At 36.0% G+C, this 19,141-nt stretch overlaps 1 protein-coding gene across 5 annotated transcripts in view; it reads right to left on the bottom strand.

Moving 5' to 3' along the window:
* FOXJ3 (forkhead box J3) overlaps positions 1-19,141 on the bottom strand; it is a 141,588-nt gene that overhangs the window by 16,037 nt on the left and 106,410 nt on the right. For all 5 annotated transcript variants that reach the window (XM_077844471.1, XM_077844472.1, XM_077844473.1 and 2 more), the window contains 3 exons: positions 7,679-7,807; positions 4,412-4,586; positions 1,804-2,220 (listed from right to left, as the gene is read on the bottom strand). In XM_077844471.1, coding sequence (XP_077700597.1) covers positions 1,804-2,220; positions 4,412-4,586; positions 7,679-7,807 — 721 coding nt within the window. The remainder of the gene's footprint in view (positions 1-1,803; positions 2,221-4,411; positions 4,587-7,678; positions 7,808-19,141) is intronic.

The raw sequence follows: 19,141 nt of genomic DNA, 5'->3' as shown, positions 1-19,141 counted from the left end.
TCTTTACAATCATTAGTCAATCCTTAAAATCATATTAAGAACAAACTTAACTTTTTGAAGAGTGTACTGACATTAAAAAAGGAGGCAGTAGTATAACTGAAATAAATCAGAAAAAGCCAAGTATCATATGATCTCATTTACATGTAGAATCTGAAAACAAAACAAAAGAAACAGCTCCATTTTTAAATACATAGAACATGTGGATGGGGGGGGAGGGAGGATGAGCAAAATGGGTGAAATGGAGTGGAAGGTACAGGATTCCAGCAACGGAATGAGTAAGTCATAGATGTGGAAGGTACAGCGTAAGAAATAAAGTCAGTGGTATTTTAATAGTATTGTATGGTGACAGATAGTAGCTACACTTGTGAACACAGCATAACATACAGAGTTGCCGAATCACTATGCTGTACATCTGAAACTAACCTAACATTGTGCGTTAACTATACTTCAGTAAAAAAAAAAAAAAAATTTTTTAAGTCAACAATAGTGACTAACACTAAGAAAAGAGGGCACTACTTATACTTTTCTCTATGCATAGACCTATAATAATTTCAAGCCGTTTTTGGGGACTCATCATTATCAAGAATTATACCCAATTTTCAACTTTATTCTAGAACCTTCTTAGAATTATTATTTTTCTCCCTTAGAATTATTAACTGGGAAAACAAAATAAATTATGAAAAGGAATTTACTAAATTTGAAGTACCCTGATACGCATTTTTTGAACCTTATATGATTTTCCTCAAAATAAAAAAAAAAAAAAGGGCAACAGTTTCAGAAAAACTTAAGCTTTATAGCAAAGTCAGAATATAAGAGACAGTGTGCCCTATCTAAAGATCATTTCCCTGACAGTAGTTTAATTGCCTGAAATAATGATCAATTTTTAATTGTTAAGAAGTAGCACTATCTAGCATATAGAAATTGTCCCTCCAAGATAAAAAATCTCATCAGTGATTTGGTTGCTAAATGGATAGCCAGGCAAGCTATGGGGAGGATCTGTACTCTGTACAACTCCAAAGGGCCCCATTCACCTTGTAGTCTATGTCGGGGGCATCCCTGGGAGTTCTGCAGTGCAGATGCGTGGGCTGTGAGCAATGTGAATTCAGCATCTCACCAGAAACCATCAAGACCTATCTTAGGAGCAACAGAGTTTTTAAAAACCAGGATATGAAGAATATTTTCTTCCTTTGCAATCTATATCTCTAAAATGAGATACTTGGCAGCAATAAGCAAAGAAAGGAAGAGTGGGAACATTCTCTGAATACTTAAAGGCAAGGTACCAGCAGAGGCATTTCCTATTTGTATTCTCAATGCAATCCTCATAACAACACTGTATACCGTGGTATTTTAGTTCCATTTTTATAGATGAGGAAATAATGAGACTAAAAGAGGTAATGCACGAAAGGTCATAAGAGTCATAATGAGAATTTAGATATGTTTTTTCTGACATAACCTATATACTTTCTTCTATACCACACTGAATCATACTAGATTGCAGATATACTGTGTATCCCATTCTTTGAAATGCTCACTAAAACACTGGTTTTCCAGAAGGACAAATGAGAGTCTAAACCAAAACCTACAAGGGTTGGTGAGTTTGCCTATGTTGTCATGGTAAATTTTAATCAAGAAAATCTCCAGATCAATGTAAGGACTGAATGAGTTACAACTATAGGGTTACAACAAGGAAGCACAAAAGAAGACAGATGAGAAGGATTTCAGGAGTAAATATACATAAGCCTCATATAACAAAGAACAGATCCTAATTCACAGTCAAACACGAGTCAGGAGACACCAACTTACCAGAATTACAGGATACCTGTTGTGGGGTTGGGGGTGCCTGATGTGTTAACGTCTGATGCTGATGGTTCGGATGGTGCTGTATGTGTTGATGTGGAGAGGGGTGCTGGGGGTGAGGGGGCTGGAGCTGGCTGTGCTGCTGCGGGTGCGATGCTGGGTGCTGGGGACGCTGTGGATGCTGTGGTAAACCATGCGGTCGATGGGACGGATGTGGAGACGGCTGTGTGTGCATCTGGGAGTGGGGCAGTGAGACTTGTGCAACCGAATTACTGCCCGTGGTGCTGAGGCCACCGCCATGATTGTTGGACAGACTGCTTTGGTTGCTGTGTGGGTGAGAGCTCACTGTGCTGCTAGGAGAGTGCTGATACGAACACGAGGTGTGGGACTGCTGGGAAGATTCAGAAGGGATGGTCATCAAACCTAGACACAGAGAAAGCAAAAACATTCTGAGTCAGATTTCAGTTACATTTTACGGCAGACATTTACAAAATTATTTACAGAGCAAAGATATACATATCAGGAAGCAATGCTGACTCAGCTTAAGAAGTGTCGACACTGGGGATCCCTGGGTGGCTCAGCGGTTTGGTGCCTGGGCTTTGGCCCAGGGCGCGATCCTGGAGACCCGGGATCGAGTCCCACGTCGGGCTCCCTGTGTGGAGCCTGCTTCTCCCTCTGCCTGTGTCTCTGCCCCACCCCACCCCCTCTATATATATATCATGAATAAATAAAATCAGAAAAAAGAAAAGAAAAGACAGAAAGAAAGAGTCGACACTCTCCCCTCCTTCTCCCTCTCAGAAAGAAGACGAAAAAGAAAAAGAAATAGAAAAAAAGAAAGAAAGAAGAGATAGAAAAGAAAGGAAGAAAGCAAAGGCAGTATGTGAACTGAAATCTTGAAAGACTAAGTAAATTTAGGGGGAAAGTGGGAAAGGTGTTGGGTCACATTCAGGATAGTTCTCTACAGGAGTGAAGACCAAGAATTTGAGAGAGGTAGAGGAGAGAAATAAGGCACAGTTATTTCTGAACTCCTTCTTGGACAACTCCAAAAACTTTTAAGTCAAAGGTGGCCAGAATTCTTAAGACTAAGCAAAACAAAACAGCCATCTTCAGTGCTTTTTCATTCAGCTGGAATATTCTTTAGACCATACAGTTTAGGAGTTAAGAATGCATAATTTATAACACCAGAAAGTAAGGATTAAAGTCTTTGTACTGCCATCTGCACACCTGCTAATGCTGGAAAGTTATTAACCTCTGTAAGTCACAATTACCTTAATTATAGATGGGTATGGATATATCTATTTCACAGAATTATTGTGAGGATTAAATGCCATGGTGCAAGTGGAAGGTGAGGATTAGTTCAGTAAATGTTAGCTGTTAGGATGATACTGATGATTAGGCCAGAAGAGACTAATGTTAAAAATGTACTTTTGGTTTGCAGGTGGACACTCATTTTAATAAATCTTATTAGAATATTTGATCCAACATAACTAGGCTATTTTCAAATCCCAAAGGGATGTCACATACAATGTTTTACTGAATCAAAACAATGGATTTTATTAAATGAAAAAGAAAATCCTATAGCACAGTTACCATTAATAAAAGAATCAAATCTTTTAAATGAAAATATTATTCTCACATTGCCCATTAACAGTAAAGTTATATTGAAGTATATTGTAAGATAATCTTAACTAATAAATTAAGGTTTTATACGTAGAAGAGTTAATAAAAGTTCTTGTCTTGGCCCTGGAAAACTATCATTTGAAGGGAATTTATAGGGTTCTTACAAGTCAGATGAAAGAAAGCAGTTATTTCATTATCCATGTCTAATAAAGTCCTAGCATTGTAAAAAGGAACTCAGAAATGACCTAAACCAACATTTTCAATACCAATTTTTTCTTTTTTTAAAGTTGGCTCCATGCTGGACATGGAGCCAATACAGGGCCTGCATTCATAACCCTGAGAATTAAGGCCTGAGCCAAAATAAGAGTCACATAACTCACTGACTGAGCCATTCAGCTACCCCTCCAAACTGTTTTTAAAATAAAATTTAAGGATGTTGTATAAAATAGTGACCCACAGCTTACCACTAATCAGTAAGTTCACTTGTAAGTGCCATACATGAAATTGCAAATTTGGTGCTACCACATACCACCAGCTATGTCTGTGCTAATAACAGTAAAGACAAGAAAAGCACGTCTATTCCGTGGTGCAACATTTACCACTCAAACACTTCACATGCTAGACATCACTAATTAACCATCGCAGTCTTTCCAGGCTAACTAATCTAACCATGGTACAGATGCAGTGTCAGAATTCTTCAACATGCGCTATTCCAGGATACCACTAGTAAGTGAAGTAGGTGTATGCATTTTTGTGCTATTGTACAAATATATACAGGATATAGTAAAGGCACAAAGAATATTCAATTGTGACTATGATGATACGGTTCATGATTCAAGAAATTTAACAACTGCTATGTGAAAATAATTCTTAACATTTTTCAATAAAAATACTTTACCAAATAGTATTTTAAAAACTCCACTTGAAATTAATAGGTTATGTATGTCAATTATACCTTAGTAAAACAAAAACCCCCACCCCCAAGAAAACTCACCTTGTTGACTAAGTGACTGCTCAAAAACTGACTTATAAAGGCTCCGAAATGAGGCACTGAGATCTTCAAAATTATATTCTGAGAAAAGTAGTTGTTTGTCTCGTTCTGGAAGGTTGTACTGTGGTTGCTGTTGAGGAGTTAATGACTGAGAGACTGGTTCTGGATGGTTTGTCACCTAACATTAAAAGAAAATACTACTAATTTAGTAGCTATATATATAAGAATTGGTCCGTTACATAAAATAAATAACTGAAAATATCAGAATAGATTCTAGAATCCAAAGGAAATAATGTCCCTATCTTTGACTTTCCCATCCTCTGTTAAGCTGGGTACACATGAAGGACAAGACCACAAAATCGTTACCCTGGATTTTGAAGATCCACAGAAATCTAATCCAACCCCCACATTTCAGAGAAGAAAGGAAAGAGTTCAAAGAATTTAAATGACCTTCCCAACACCATACAACTAAATAATAGGCTAGGCCTGGAACCCTTCCAGCTTCTGTACAATCTATATCTTCATTTCTACTGAAGCAATTTCATCTCAAACTCTACTATGATATTACTAACATTTTCATTCATTTATTCAAGTAATCTTTAGTATTTAAGCTCAAATACTGTTACTACTGTGAGTCAGGTAGTATGGTGCTGCCCAAAGCAGCAAGGAGCTTCAACACACCTAACTTTCATTTCTAGAGAAAAACATTTTTCAAATGAAATTAAAGGGAAATGAAAAATGTAACAGGTAAAGAGAAATGTAACATATAAAGAAGATTCTAAGAAAAACAATATAGCATGGCTTTGAGCTATGCAAAGAAAAAAAAAACCATCATTAACAACTAAAAAAATAAGAATTATCACCAAAGGTAGCACAACTAAAAATAAAAAAAGATCAGCTATATCTCTTAAAGATTTTATCAAGGGGTGGTAAACTGCCTTTTTTTTTTGTTTTGTTTTAGTGCTTTGAGAAATTAAAATATGAACAGTCACTGTAAATTTATGCAGCCATTCAAAATGATGCTCATAAGAAGTCTGCAATAACAGAAAAAAATATGAATTTTGAGTAGGGGAATGACTCCACCACTGGCATTCTGATGACCTTACACGTCTCCACAGAGGCGACTGGAAGCAACGCTCAAATGGCAGGATGACCTAAGCCTTGGTGATTATCCTGGAACACGGAATGTGAGTGGTCTTATGAGGAGCAAATTCTTATTAAAGACAGTTTCTCATGTGCCTCCCTATTTCCAGTGAGGCAGGGAACTTTCTACTTTACTTCTAGGTATAGCTGTGAGTCATACAACTGCTTAGCTGCAGTTTGGAATCCATTCCTCCTTTACAGGGACCCACCACTTGTGGAGTTTGTCATCTGGTTCCTCCAGTTTGGTGTCATCTTGTGGGATGTGGGGAGATGGCACCATACAAATCTGGTTTATACATAAGTAGTAACACTGTCTCTGTGCACTTGGGGGTCACTGTGTCCTCAAAGGATCAATCCATAAACATGTGGCAAGCCCAACCAGCAGCTGGCACTGTCCTGTTGCTTACAGAGCGTTTGATGACTACTTGATGTCTTGTTAAAGGAAAATGCACAGTATATGATGCCTAGCTTTGCACAGGAAAGTTTAACCTTCCTATGTGTACTGGCATAATAGACCTGTTCTTTCTTGTGTCACCTCGTTCTACAAATATAATTTTTTCTTTTTATTATATTTTGTAATACTGGACACTCTTGGTGTCAAGATTCTCCACATTTATATTATTTAAAAAACATTTTAAAAATTATTAAATCTTTGCTTAGTTTGCTTCAATGCTCCAACTAGTCCTCTGATATTATGATTTCATCATTACTGACTGCTTTAATTTAGTTTACCTTCTGATCAGCAATGTTTTTCAGGAAGGGCACATGAAAGCAAAGGCAGGAAGCTTTTTAAGCTCTGCATATCAAAGAATATCTCTCTTCATATATGAATGCAAATTTGGCTGGACATAATATTTATAAATCCAAACCTATTCCCTCAAAATTCTACATAAAGTATTATTCCATTAATCCTCCGGTACTTAGCATCATAGAAGCATGATTTGTGTTTCCCTGAATGTATCTAACTTATATCTAAGTATTTATATGGGTGATAATTTTGGAAATTTTAAAATTTATCATGATGTGTCCAGGGACAGGTTTTCCTCCATTAACTTTTCCTACAACTCAGTAACCCTTTTATAATCTCTATTTCTTCTGAAAACTGCTTCTGCGCCAACTATTCTAGCTAGCTTCTTCTTCAGGGACACCTGTAATTCTCAATTCTCCAGATCTATTATCTTCTTGTACATAACTGTTATTCCTTTATCTGTAACTTCTACATTCTGAATATTTTCAGAATGTAGAATATTTTAGTTTTTTTCCTCCAGAGCACTGATAACAGTTTTGCTGAGCCACCTTTTCTTTTCATACATTCAATGTGAATTTTAATTCTCCCCTCTCATTTTTTGGTTTCCCTTGTGTTACTTTCTTATTTAAGGTTCCCGTCCCCTATATATCTTTGTCCTGTGTAAGGTTTTATCTATTTACTCATCCGGGAACAGGGGGGGAACTGGTGAGATCAAATTGAAACCAATGAACAGTGCAGTGTATGGCTCCTGAGCTCTGTTCTATCTTCTAGGGAGGACAGTTGCCAGATGATTTGAAAAGAGGTATCAGATAACACAAGGGTCATGTTCTTATAATAGGTAACAAAATCAGCACACACAGATCCCTTTATAGTATAGCTTTGTTTTCCAGACCAAAATTAAAAATATACGGCTGGTTAACAATGGAGTACCAAGTTGTCCTAACTTCTGAAGTTTGTAGAATTCCCTTCTCACATCTACAGCTGGAAAACATGGTAATATAAACATTCTCTAATTTCTTTTACCAAGGACTATGACGTATCATCAAATATAGCTTTGTTAGACTAAAGTACAACTTTTCTCCTATTCCAATTACTTTTCACAGAACACTGTGTTTCACTCACAGAACAGATAAAGTAAACCAAAATGATAAAACAAAAACATAGTATAACCACATATTTGTATCTAATCTGGTAAAATATAAGTACAATTAAAATATTATCAAGGTAGGAATCTACTTTACTTATCCAACCTAAATAAACTGATTAGCGAAAAATACACACATCTTCACTTTTTCATTTATACTTCAATAACATTTGGCTTATTTTTAAGCACTAAAGGAGTTCTCAGCAAAGAAGTTATTAACTTCACCAAGACTTACCGGTGTATAACTATGCACACTGCCAACACTGTTCAAATTAACAGATGCCAAACTCTGGTCTGAGAGACTGTTGTTAAGGCTACTGCGTGGGCTATCACTACCATCCTGATCGGTGTTGTACAAAGTTACCTAGAAAATAAAAACATTTGCATAAGTAGTTCTCACTGTATAGAGTTCTTTCTAAGCAACTCCACAAAAAAAACCCAATTAGGATGGTATATGGCAAGAAGACAAAACGTTAGTGGTCTTTCCTTTGGTGCTTACCTACTGCAACTCCATGCCCTTCACTGCTAATGCCACGTTCGCCATGAAATAATTACTCTCAAACTGAAAAATATCTTATCCAGAAGCACATAAACTCAATATACTACCAGGTGTAATTAGTTCATCAACATTTAATAAGGGGATTAAAGGTTTTCACTGTTAAATATTTCTACAATGTACAAACTTATTTTTACTCAGGTATTAAGCAGCACTGTTATTCTCTTTTATTAAAATATTTAGGCATCGAGGGATGCCTGGGTGGCTCAGTGGTTGAGCATCTGCCTTCAGCTCAGGGTGTGGTCCCAGGGTCCTGGGATGGAGTCCTGCATCAGACTCCATGCAGAGAGCCTGCTTCTCCCTCTGCCTTGTCTCTACCTCTCTGTGTGTCTTATGAATAAATAAAATCTTTAAAAAAAAAAAAAAAGGCATTGACAAAAGAACACAAAAAAGGAATTTTTAAGAATCATAGGCATTATAGTTATATTACTGAAAACTGGACACTCAACTATCCAACATACCTGCAAAACCATAGATAGATAATAATAATGTGGCTCCATTGGTTAAGCATCTGACTTAGTTTGGGCTCAGGTCATGATCTCAGGGTTGTGGGATTGAGCACCATGTCGGGCTCCATACTCAGTGCAGAGTCTACTTGAGATTCTCTCTCTTCCTCTCCCTTTGCCCCTCCCCCCCTCATGCTCTCACTCTAAAATAAACCTTAAAAAAAAATTCTAACATACATATCAGATGCCAAGAACTATAAATCAAACTGTTAACAATGGTTAACCAGAAGCAGGCTGGGCATTCCTGAAGATTTTTATCAGTATTAACATTAGAATCTTAAATTAGAAACAAACAAAAGTTTAGAACAGATAGCCTATTTATCCTTCAAGGTTCAATTCAGATGGTACAACCAACTTTCCTTTCTATGTTCCTATTTCCGTGGGTACAATATATTTAGCTTTATGGTATAACTAATTTTTATCCACTACTAGACTGTTAGTTCGAATCCCCAGTAAGTAATCATAACCAACCAGTGCTTTCTATTCAGTATACAATTAATAAATATTTACTGACTTAACCAACTGAGCTATCACCGTTTGTGCTAAAAATGGAGTCACATTTGCCAAAAGAGACCAACTATGTAGAAAACTAGGCATGTATCCCGCTATACTGAAGGCAAAACGAAACTGTCCCCCATTCACATCAGCTAGAATAACATGCCTACAAACTAATTAGGGAAAAGAATATTAAAAAAAAAAAAAAATCAAGCTTATGGGCTCCTAGCTCAAAAAATTACAAGCACCCTATGGTAATTTTCTTAGCCACTCACACTCTCTCCTATCCATGCTTAGTTATCTACCACTCAAGTAAGAAATCTTGGACAAAATCTTAATAGCTTATTTTTTATCTGCAAAGAGGATAAACATCTTTATTAAAATTTAACATGTACATAATAAAGTGCACAAATGACTAATTTATTACAAAATGGGCATACTTGTACAATCACCATCTAGAACAAAGCATGGAACAGTTCTCAAACTTCGATCCCAGAACATTTTGCAGTCTTAAAAATTGAAGTCAAGGAGCTTTTGTTTGTGCTGTTACATCTATTAATTATTGGCATATTATATACCCCCCAAAATAATAATTGGCACATTATATATTAAAACATATTTTTAATTTATTAATTAAAAATAACAATTATAAACCCAACTAAATGTTAACATGAGAAATATTTTCTGGGGCGCCTGGGTGACTCACAGTCAGTTGAGCTTTGGCTCAGATCATGGTCCCAGAGTCCTGGGATCAAGCCCCACATCAGACTCCCTGCTCAGTGGGGAATCTGGTTCCCTGAGTCTCTCCCCGTGGTCGTGTTTTCTCTCTCTCTCTCTCTCTCTCTCAAATAAATAAATAAAATCTTACCAAAAAAAAGAAAAAAGAAAGAAATATTTTCTCTCAATAAACAATATTAGAGTTTCCTTGTTTTACATTTTTTGTAAATCTCAATGCCTGGCTTTCAACAGGATCAGCTAAATTCTCTTATCCACTTTGTATTCCATTTGCTGCAACGAGCTGTTTAGGTGGAACTATACAAAGAAAAACCAGTATCACACATATATATATTTGGAAAAGGGAAGAATATTTTAACAGGCTTTCAGATTATTGTGAATGGTCTTCACCAAAATATGCCAAGTCACAATTTTTTAAAGATTAGTTACAATGTGGATCTGAAAACGCATCAATTTTTCCTGTTACATTAAAATCATCTGTTCTACATTGTACTTTGAATGGATCATTCATCCAAGCATGAATTTATAACATTATGCATTATACATTGGATATACAATATACATTGTATATAACATTATACAACATTAAAACAACACACTTGCTAACATTACCAGTGATTTCTTTAAAAAAAGAAGTCTTTAAAGTCTATTAGACTCATTATGATGGATAAAAGTTTTCTAAAACTTCCATTTTTTGCTTAAAAGCTCAAATTTTATCATTGCCAAAGGATACTGTCAATTATTTTCCTTGAGGCAACAAATTCACTTTGTTCATTATCAAAAAAATCTGCCAAATACCGAAATCTGAATAATCAGTGTCTATTATTCTTTCACGTACAATGATCCATGAACAAAAGCAGCTAGCTCCACATCCGACTCAAACAATCACACAAGAAGGTTGCTCTTCCTTGAAGCAAACACTGTACTTCAGCATGTGTTTTATGAATACTTTCCATTTCATCATACAGAATATTAAGACATGTACTCAAAGGTCACAACTTAAACTATTTTTCCTGCTTCACCAAGGAAATCGCTGTTAAACTAGTAACTTGTTTAAATCATTTATTAATTCTAAGAGTTTATCTGTATATTCTTTTGAATTTCCCATATAAACAATCATGTCATCTGTGAATGACAGCTTTGTTCCTGCTTTTTCAAAGTTTATTTAATATTTGTTTCAGGGGCAGCCTGGGTGGCTCAGCGGTTTAGTGCCGCCTTCAGCCCAGGGCATGATCCTGGAGACCCGGGATCGAGTCCCACATTGGGCTCCCCGCGTGGAGCCTGCTTCTTCCTCTGCCTGTGTCTCTGCCTTTCTCTCTCTGTGTCTCTCATAAATAAATTTAAAAAAAATCTTTAAAAAAAGTATTTGTTTCATAACACTTCCCTTCTCCTCTACCTGCCTGAATACTATTGTCCTATATTTTACTTCTACATGTTTTACACCCACAATGTATTTTTTGTATTTTTGCTTTAAATAGTTTATTGTCTTTTATGAAGAGATTTTAAATTAAAAACAAACAGACAAACAAACAAAACACCCAAAGCTTTATATTTGCCCACAGTTACCATTTCTGGTCCTTAATTCCTTTCTGTAGATCCAGATTTCTTAGTTGTTAGCCCAGCATACTAATATCCTATATACTTTCTAGTCTTTTCATATGTTTTATTTTGTCTAACTTTTGTTGCTCTAATCTTCAATAATCCTTCCTTCTACAATGTCTAATCTGCTGTTAATTCCATCCAGTTCACTTTTCAAATAGACATAATTTTTATCTCCAAGAAGTCTGATTTGGATTTAAAAAATTATATCTTCCAAATGTCTATACACATGTTCAACCTATCATTTTACTCCTCCATGGAACACAATTATTTATAATAACTGGGCTTTTTCCAGCTTTATGAGATATAATTAACATATAAGTTTAAGGTATACAATGTGTTTGTTTGATACACTTGAATTCTGCAAAATAAATACCACCATAGCTTTAACACCTCCATCACCTCACATAATTGCCATTTCCTTTTTATGATGAGAACATCTAAGATCTACTCACCCATTCATTCATTGATAGGTTATTTCTAGATCTTGGTTTGTAATTGTTTGCTGTTTTATACTAATTCTATCATCTGTGTTATTCCTGGGTCAGTTTTGATGTTCTCATTATGTATTTTTTTAACTACTTTTTTGCCAGCCTGGTAATTTTTTATTGGATGCCAGAACACTGAGAATTTTACATTGCTTAGCACTGGATATTTTTGTGTTCCTATAAACATTCTTGAGCTTTTTTTTTTTTTTTTTTTTTAAGGCGTAAATTTATTTGACAGAGCATAAGCAAAGAGTAGTGGCTGAGGGAAAGGGAGAAGCAGACTCCATACTGAGCAGGGAGCCCAGTGTGGGGCTTGATCTGATCATGACCTGGGCCGAAGGCAGATGCTTAACCAACTGAGATACCCAGTCACCCCACATTCTTGACCTTTATTCTGGAACACAGTTAAACTATCCGACCACAGGAATAAAGTATTGATACATGCTATAATACGGCTGAACCTGGAAAAAGTGTTTAGTGAAAGAAGTAACCTGGAAAATGTGTTTAGTGAAAGAAGATGTAACAAATTATGTATATGATTCCATTTATATGAAATGTCCAGATTAGGCAAATTCACAAAGTTAGAAAGTAAATTAATAGTCACAGGAAATGGGAGAGAAAAGGGAATCAATGATCAATGGTAATGGGTACAGGCTTCTCTTTCTGGGGTGATGAAAATGTTCTGGAATTATATGCTGGTTAATGGTTGCACACCCTGGTGAATATACACAAAACCACTAATTATAAACTTTAAAAGGGTATTTTTTACAATGGTCTCTAAATTACATCTAAAAAATTAAAATCAAAATTTAAAAGTAGAATTACCTAAAAACAGATCAATCTTTCTGGGTTTTGCTTTGAAGGTACGTAGATAGGACCAGAGCAGCATTTTAATCTAGGGCTAATTTTATTCTACTACTGAAGCAAAATCTTTGAATACTTTACTTAATGACCTGTGAATTATGAAGCATTTCACTCCTGTGTGAACAGTCACTATACCTGGCCCTATAGGAGTAGCAGTAATTTTCCCCACTAATACTTGCAGGTGATTCTTTCTCTAGTCTTCCTTACTCTTGCACTGATAAATATCCAACTGAAGAATCGGATGGCACCCTCAGTCTATCACTGCAATTTTCTTTTGGTACAGCTTTCTCCTCTCTAATATCCTCCTGCCCTGGGAACTTTAGCCACTTTGGGGATGCCATGATCTCCCAGCTCCACTTGTTCCACTCAGGGAAACCTCTGAGCCTTGGAAACTTTGTCCGGACAGGAAGCTAGGACAATTTTAGGGTTGACCTTGTTTGTTTACAATTTCTCACAGATCACTGTCCTATGGCCCAATCTCTTAAAATCCACTGTTTCATATATTTTGTCAGTTGTTTCAAGTAGTGGAGTAAATTTAGGCCCTGTTATTCCACTTTGGCCAGAAACTTTATTAATCTTTACAAAGAACCAACTTCTTGTTTGTTGACTTATTTTTTATTATCTTTGTCTTCTTCAGATTTGTTTTGCTCTTTATCTAGATGCTTAAATCATTAATATTCAATCTTTCTTCTCTTCTGGTACACAAATTTAAGGCTAATACTTTTGACTGCATTCCTTCCACAGGGTTTCATATTTCTGTTGGTCATCAATTCAAAGTATTCACTAATTTCTATTAGGATTCTTTCTTTGTCCTTGGTTTATTTATAAACTATACTGCTTAATTTTGTAAACTTTGGAGGATTTTCTGATCATCTATTTGCTATTATTTCTACCTTAATTACACTCTGCTGAAAAATATGCACTATAAGGTGTTGGTCTTCTGAAACTTGCTGAGACTGCTTTTATGTTCTAGCATAAATCAGTATTACATGATCAATTTTGGTATATATTCTATGTGCACAAAAAAATGTATATTCTGGGGGCAGTCAGTTGAGTGTCTGACTCTTGGTTTCGGCTCAGGTCATGATCTCAGGATTGTAAGATCAAGCCAAGTCAGGCTCCACACTCAGCACAGAGTATGCTTGAGACTCTCCTCTGTCCCTCCCCTCCACACTTTCTTGCTCTTTCTCTAAAATAAATAAATGTTTTAAGAAAAAGTATATTCTGCAATTGTTAAGTGTAATATTGTGTGTGTGTGTGTGTGTGTGTGTGTGAGACTCACCAAATGAGTCAAACTTCCTAATTTCCTGGTTCAAATCTTCTATATCTTTAGTGGAATTTGTTTATGTTTTAATTTTGATCTGCTTCTTCTACAAGTTATAGAGACATATGTTAAAATCTTCCTCTTTGGTCAATAATGGCTTATCCATTTCTCCTTTTAGTTTTGTCAGCTTTTGAGGCATATATAAATTTAGTATTCTTATTGAAATGATCCTTTTTCATAATAAAGTATCTTTGTTTTCAGGAGTGTATCTTGTCCTTTAAAAGACGTATCTTGGACAGCCCTGGTGGCTCAGTGGTTTAGCGCCGCCTTCAGCCCAGGGCGTGATCCTGGAGACCTGGGATCGAGTCCCACATCGGGCTCCCTGCATGGAGCCTGCTTCTCCCTCTGCCTGTGTCTCTGCCTCTCTCTCTCTCTGTATCTTTCAGGAATAAATAAAATCTTAAAAAAATAAAATAAAAGATGTATCTCTTGCAAGGCACCTGGGTGGCTTAGTCAGTTAAGTGTCTGACTCTTGGTTTCCACTCAAGTCATGTTCCAGGTTTGTGAGACTGAGACCCATGTCAGGCTCTGTGCCCAGTGTGGACTCTGCCTGATATTCTTTCTAGCTCCCTCTCCCAACTCACACTCTCTTTCTCTCTAAAATAAATAAATAAAATCTTGCTCGTGTGCACTATCTCTCTCTCTCTCTCTCTATATATATATATATAAACACATACAAACACACATATATATACAGTCTGACAATCTTTGAATTTTAAGTGGAATATTTCATACATTTACATTTATTTCCTAACATAGTTCAATCTAAATACATATTTGCTTTCCTGTTTTCTTATCTCTTCTTTGTTCTTTTCTTTCTTGTCTCCTTTTGGATTTATTATTTTCCTTATATTCTCTTACTATTCTTGTAGCAAACAATAACATGACGAATATCTGAGTATTGTTAGAAATTCACATTTTCAGGGGTACCTGGCTGGATCAAGTGGTAAAGCATGTGACTCCTGATCTCAGGGTTGTGAATTCTAGCCCCATGTTGGATGCAGAGTTACTTAAAAAAATAAAATCTTTGAGGCACCTGGATGGCTTCGTTAGTGGAACATAATCTCAGGGTTGGGAGTTCAAGCCCCACACAGGGTGTGGAGATTACTTTAAATAAAATCTTTAAAAAAAAAAAAAAAAAAGAGGGGATCCCTGGGTAGCGCAGCGGTTTGGCGCCTGCCTTTGGCCCAGGGCGCGATCCTAGAGACCCAGGATTGAATCCCACATCAGGCTCCCGGTGCATGGAGCCTGCTTCTCCCTCTGCCTGTGTCTCTGCCTCTCTCTCTCTCTGTGACTATGATAAATAAATAAAAATTAAAAAAAAAAAAAAAAAAAAAAAAAGAAATAAATTCAAATTTTCAGACTCCAATCCAATGTACTAAACCAAAAATTCTCAGGTGAGGCTCAGCAATCTGGGTTTTAACAAGCCCTTCTAGTTATTGTGACATATGTTGATGAACCACTGCCCTAAACATTACAACATGCTCTTGCCTTAATACTTTTAGTACTTCCCATGCAATGCAGAGACTTTAACTGTATACAGTTGATCCTTAACAACATGGATGTGAACCACATGGGTCCATGTATATACAGAATTTTTTCAATAAATATAGTACAGAGGAACCTGGGTAGCTCAGATGGTTAAGTGTCTGACTCTTAATTTCAGTTCAGGTCATGATCTCGGGGTTGGACATGGAGCGTGCTTAAGACTCTTTCTCCCTCTCCCCCTGCTCCTCCCTGCCTTAAAATAAAATATATATAAATAAAATAAAATAATAAAATAAAATAAAAAATAATAAAATAAAATAAAAATAAAAATAAAAATAAAAATAAAATAAACAGCACAGTTACTGGGGCACCTGGCTGGCTCAGTAGGTAGACCACGCGACTCTTGATCTTGGGGTTGTGAGTTCAAGCCACATGTTGAGTGAAGACTTTGATTTAAAAATATAAATAAATAGGGGTACCTGTGTGGCTCAGTCAGTTGAGTATCTGACTTTGGCTTGGGTCATGATTGGGATCCTGGTGCTATCTCTCTCTCTCTCAAATGAATAAATTAAAATCTTTAAAAATAAATAAATAAAAAGGACAGTACTGCAAAAATGTTTTTCTCTTAAGATTTTAACACTTTCTTTAGCTTTATTGTAAGAATAACAGTATATAACATACAAAACAGGTATTAATCAACTATTTTGTTATTAGTAAGGCTTCTGGTCAACAGTAGGCTATTTATTAGTTAAGTTTTGGGGAAGTCAAAAGCTTTATGAAAGTGTTTAACTGTGCGGGGGGTGGGGGGCGCCTTGGCATCCTTCAACTCTACATTGTTCAAAGGTCGATCATATTTCTTCCTGCCTTACCTGAATACTGTCATGTATTTTAACTTCTACAGTTATTTTAGACTCAAAGGTATTGTACTATGTAACAGAACTGCTATTGTAAACAGTCAATACATACTTAGCTTTATAAACAGACATACTTTTTTGGTGTCCTTCATTCTTTCAGCACAGGATAATTTCCAACTATCTGAAAAATTAATTCCCTTTAGCTGTTTAATACTAGTGTACTAGTAACGTATTCTCTCTGATTTTGTTTTTGTAAAAATCTATTTAACCTTAATTTTTCACAGAAATTTTAATTGTAGAAACTTGGGTTAGCAGTATTTTCTTTCAGCACTATACAGATTTCATTCTCATGTCTTTGTTTAATGTTTAAACATTAAACATTTAATCATTTCTATTCAGAAATCAGTGCCTGGCTTACTGTTGTTTGAAGTTGCCTGGTTTTGCCTCTAATTTTAAGACTTTTTTTAATCTCTGTTTTTCAGCAACTCGATTTTGACTGATAAGGTTTTCTTTTGATTAATCCTTCTTTAGGTTTTCAGAAGTTCTAGAATCTGTACTGTGTTATCTTTCATCAGTTTAAAAATTTTAATATATTGTTTCTTCATTCCTTTTTCCTCTCCATTGAACCTAATAACAAGTTTGTTAGACCTTTTCCCCTCTCTCCCACTGATCTCTTAAGCTTTCCTGTGTTTACATTGCTTTTCTTTGTGTTTCAATCTACATATTTTCTGACAGTTCTTCCAGTTTACTATTCTCTCCTCTAGTGTACCTAATCTGCTATTAGACCCACGTATCAAATTCTTAATTTCAATTATTATCGTTCTCAGTTCTAGAGTTTCCTCTTGATTCTTCCATACAGATTCCAATTCGCTGATAAATTTTCCATGATTCAACTATTTTCTTAGTTATTTCAAAATCAGTATCTAGTAGATCACTTGTATATGTTTATGCTGTCTTTCCTTACCCATTCCCTTGTTATTTATTTGGTCCTGTTTTCTATTATGTCTACAATTTTTGACTGAAAGGGAAATCTTACTTATGGAAATTTGTAAAAACTCAGGATGATGTTATTTCTTCCATAAAGGATTTAGTTTTCTTTTGGCAAGTTGAAAAATATTAGCCACCACCCTAGTAACAATTTGAAGCTGGTCTATTTTGGTTTACTCTTACTCACAGAAGCCTTTTGAGGTACTGACTTGAAAGCCTGGAGGGTTTACCATAGATCCCCTCCTCCTTGAAGATCATGAACAATAATTTTGTTCCCTCCTTCTGAGACTGTTTAAATCTTAGTGAAAAATCCACTTCATTTTTCTATGCCTGAGCCCAAATACATGAGTTAGAATTAGTAAATGCTTTAAGTCAATATTACTTGCAAGAAGTTGAACTCACTACTGAGATTCACGAGGATCTCAGTCCTCAAGTCATGGCTGTTTGATAGCTTCAAACTCCAGTTTTCATCTTCCTAGCCCAACGACTGCTCTAGGTGTCTGCTTTCTGTTCAGCCTCTATGCCATGCATTGAGAACGGAGAAATGTCTCAAGGGAAATATGCATGGCTTATCTCAATGTATTTCCCTTTTTCCTGGGATCTTCGCCCCTGAAGTCCTGGCTTTTCTGTTCTCTAGTGTCTTTCCCCTCTTTTTTATTGGTAGTGGGGATGGTGGTATTTTATGTAGATAGAAAGAAGGATTAATCTAATCTAATAGTAGCTATTCCATCATATCTAGAAGCAGAAGTCTGAAAACTCCAGCTCCTTTGACCCCCGTATTATTTCATAATGAAGTCTGAGCTTTACTATTTCCTGATTGTTTCCTAATAACCACACTATCTATGTTTAGGCCTCAGTATCTCCTACTTGTACTACTGCAAAGAATAGTATTGGATATTTCTGATTCTAACCCATGTGCTCCACCAGAAATTCTCAAGTTTAGTTGGCACCATTAGGGATGATTTCTTAAAGTACAGATTTCTAAACCCTATCCGTAAGTATAAAATAAATGAGTTGGCAGGCCTTCAGTAAAACCTTAGAATTACCACCAGCCCCACCAAACACACACATACACACGCCTTCCCGAAGTGATTCTGATAGAATCATTCCATGAATTGGTATTTGGAAAAAATCAATACTCTATACCTCAGCTGCCAATTTCCTTTCTGAATTATAAATCCGATCAGCCACTAAGATGATAATCTGCTTGTATTGGTTTATTATCCTTCCACAAATAAAAAGAATCTATGTATACTGTATCAGTATAGTTATGTATATACATAGGTGTATGTTTATGTGTGTGCATGATAAAGTGGAAGAGATAAACCAAAAACCAGTGTAAGTAAGGGGGAAAGGAAGGGAGGGTAAAAGCAAGGTATGAAAGTGAGAAGGAGCATGACTGTGAGACATATATGGCTTCAAGATGCTCATGGTTTAGTAAGGGAGGAAATACATGCATAAAACTTAGCTACTTCATGAACCTCCCAGAGACTTTTTAGGTTTTAAAAGATGAGCCTAAGAAATTACTTTGTAAAGAAGAGATATTTGTATCTCACTAAGTATCTAATGACTTGCATGAAATTTTGAAGTTCTGACTCTTGCTTCAAAAGGACAGGGAAGGAGAGGGGAGAGGCGGGGAGGAAAGGGGAAGGGAGGAGAGGGAAAGGGAGAAAGAAAAAAAGAGAAGGAAAGGAAGGAAGGAAAAAACAGCAGACTACTACATACTATCTCTGGATATGCACCTACACTTGAATATGAGTATCATGAAACATGTTGACCACCATTCAAAGAACTCTACGAGT

This window comes from Canis aureus, chromosome 13 (assembly GCF_053574225.1).
Source record: "Canis aureus isolate CA01 chromosome 13, VMU_Caureus_v.1.0, whole genome shotgun sequence".
Lineage (NCBI taxonomy): Eukaryota > Metazoa > Chordata > Mammalia > Carnivora > Canidae > Canis > Canis aureus.
Note: the sequence above shows the minus strand (reverse complement) of the source record. Positions and strands in the feature narration are given on the sequence as shown.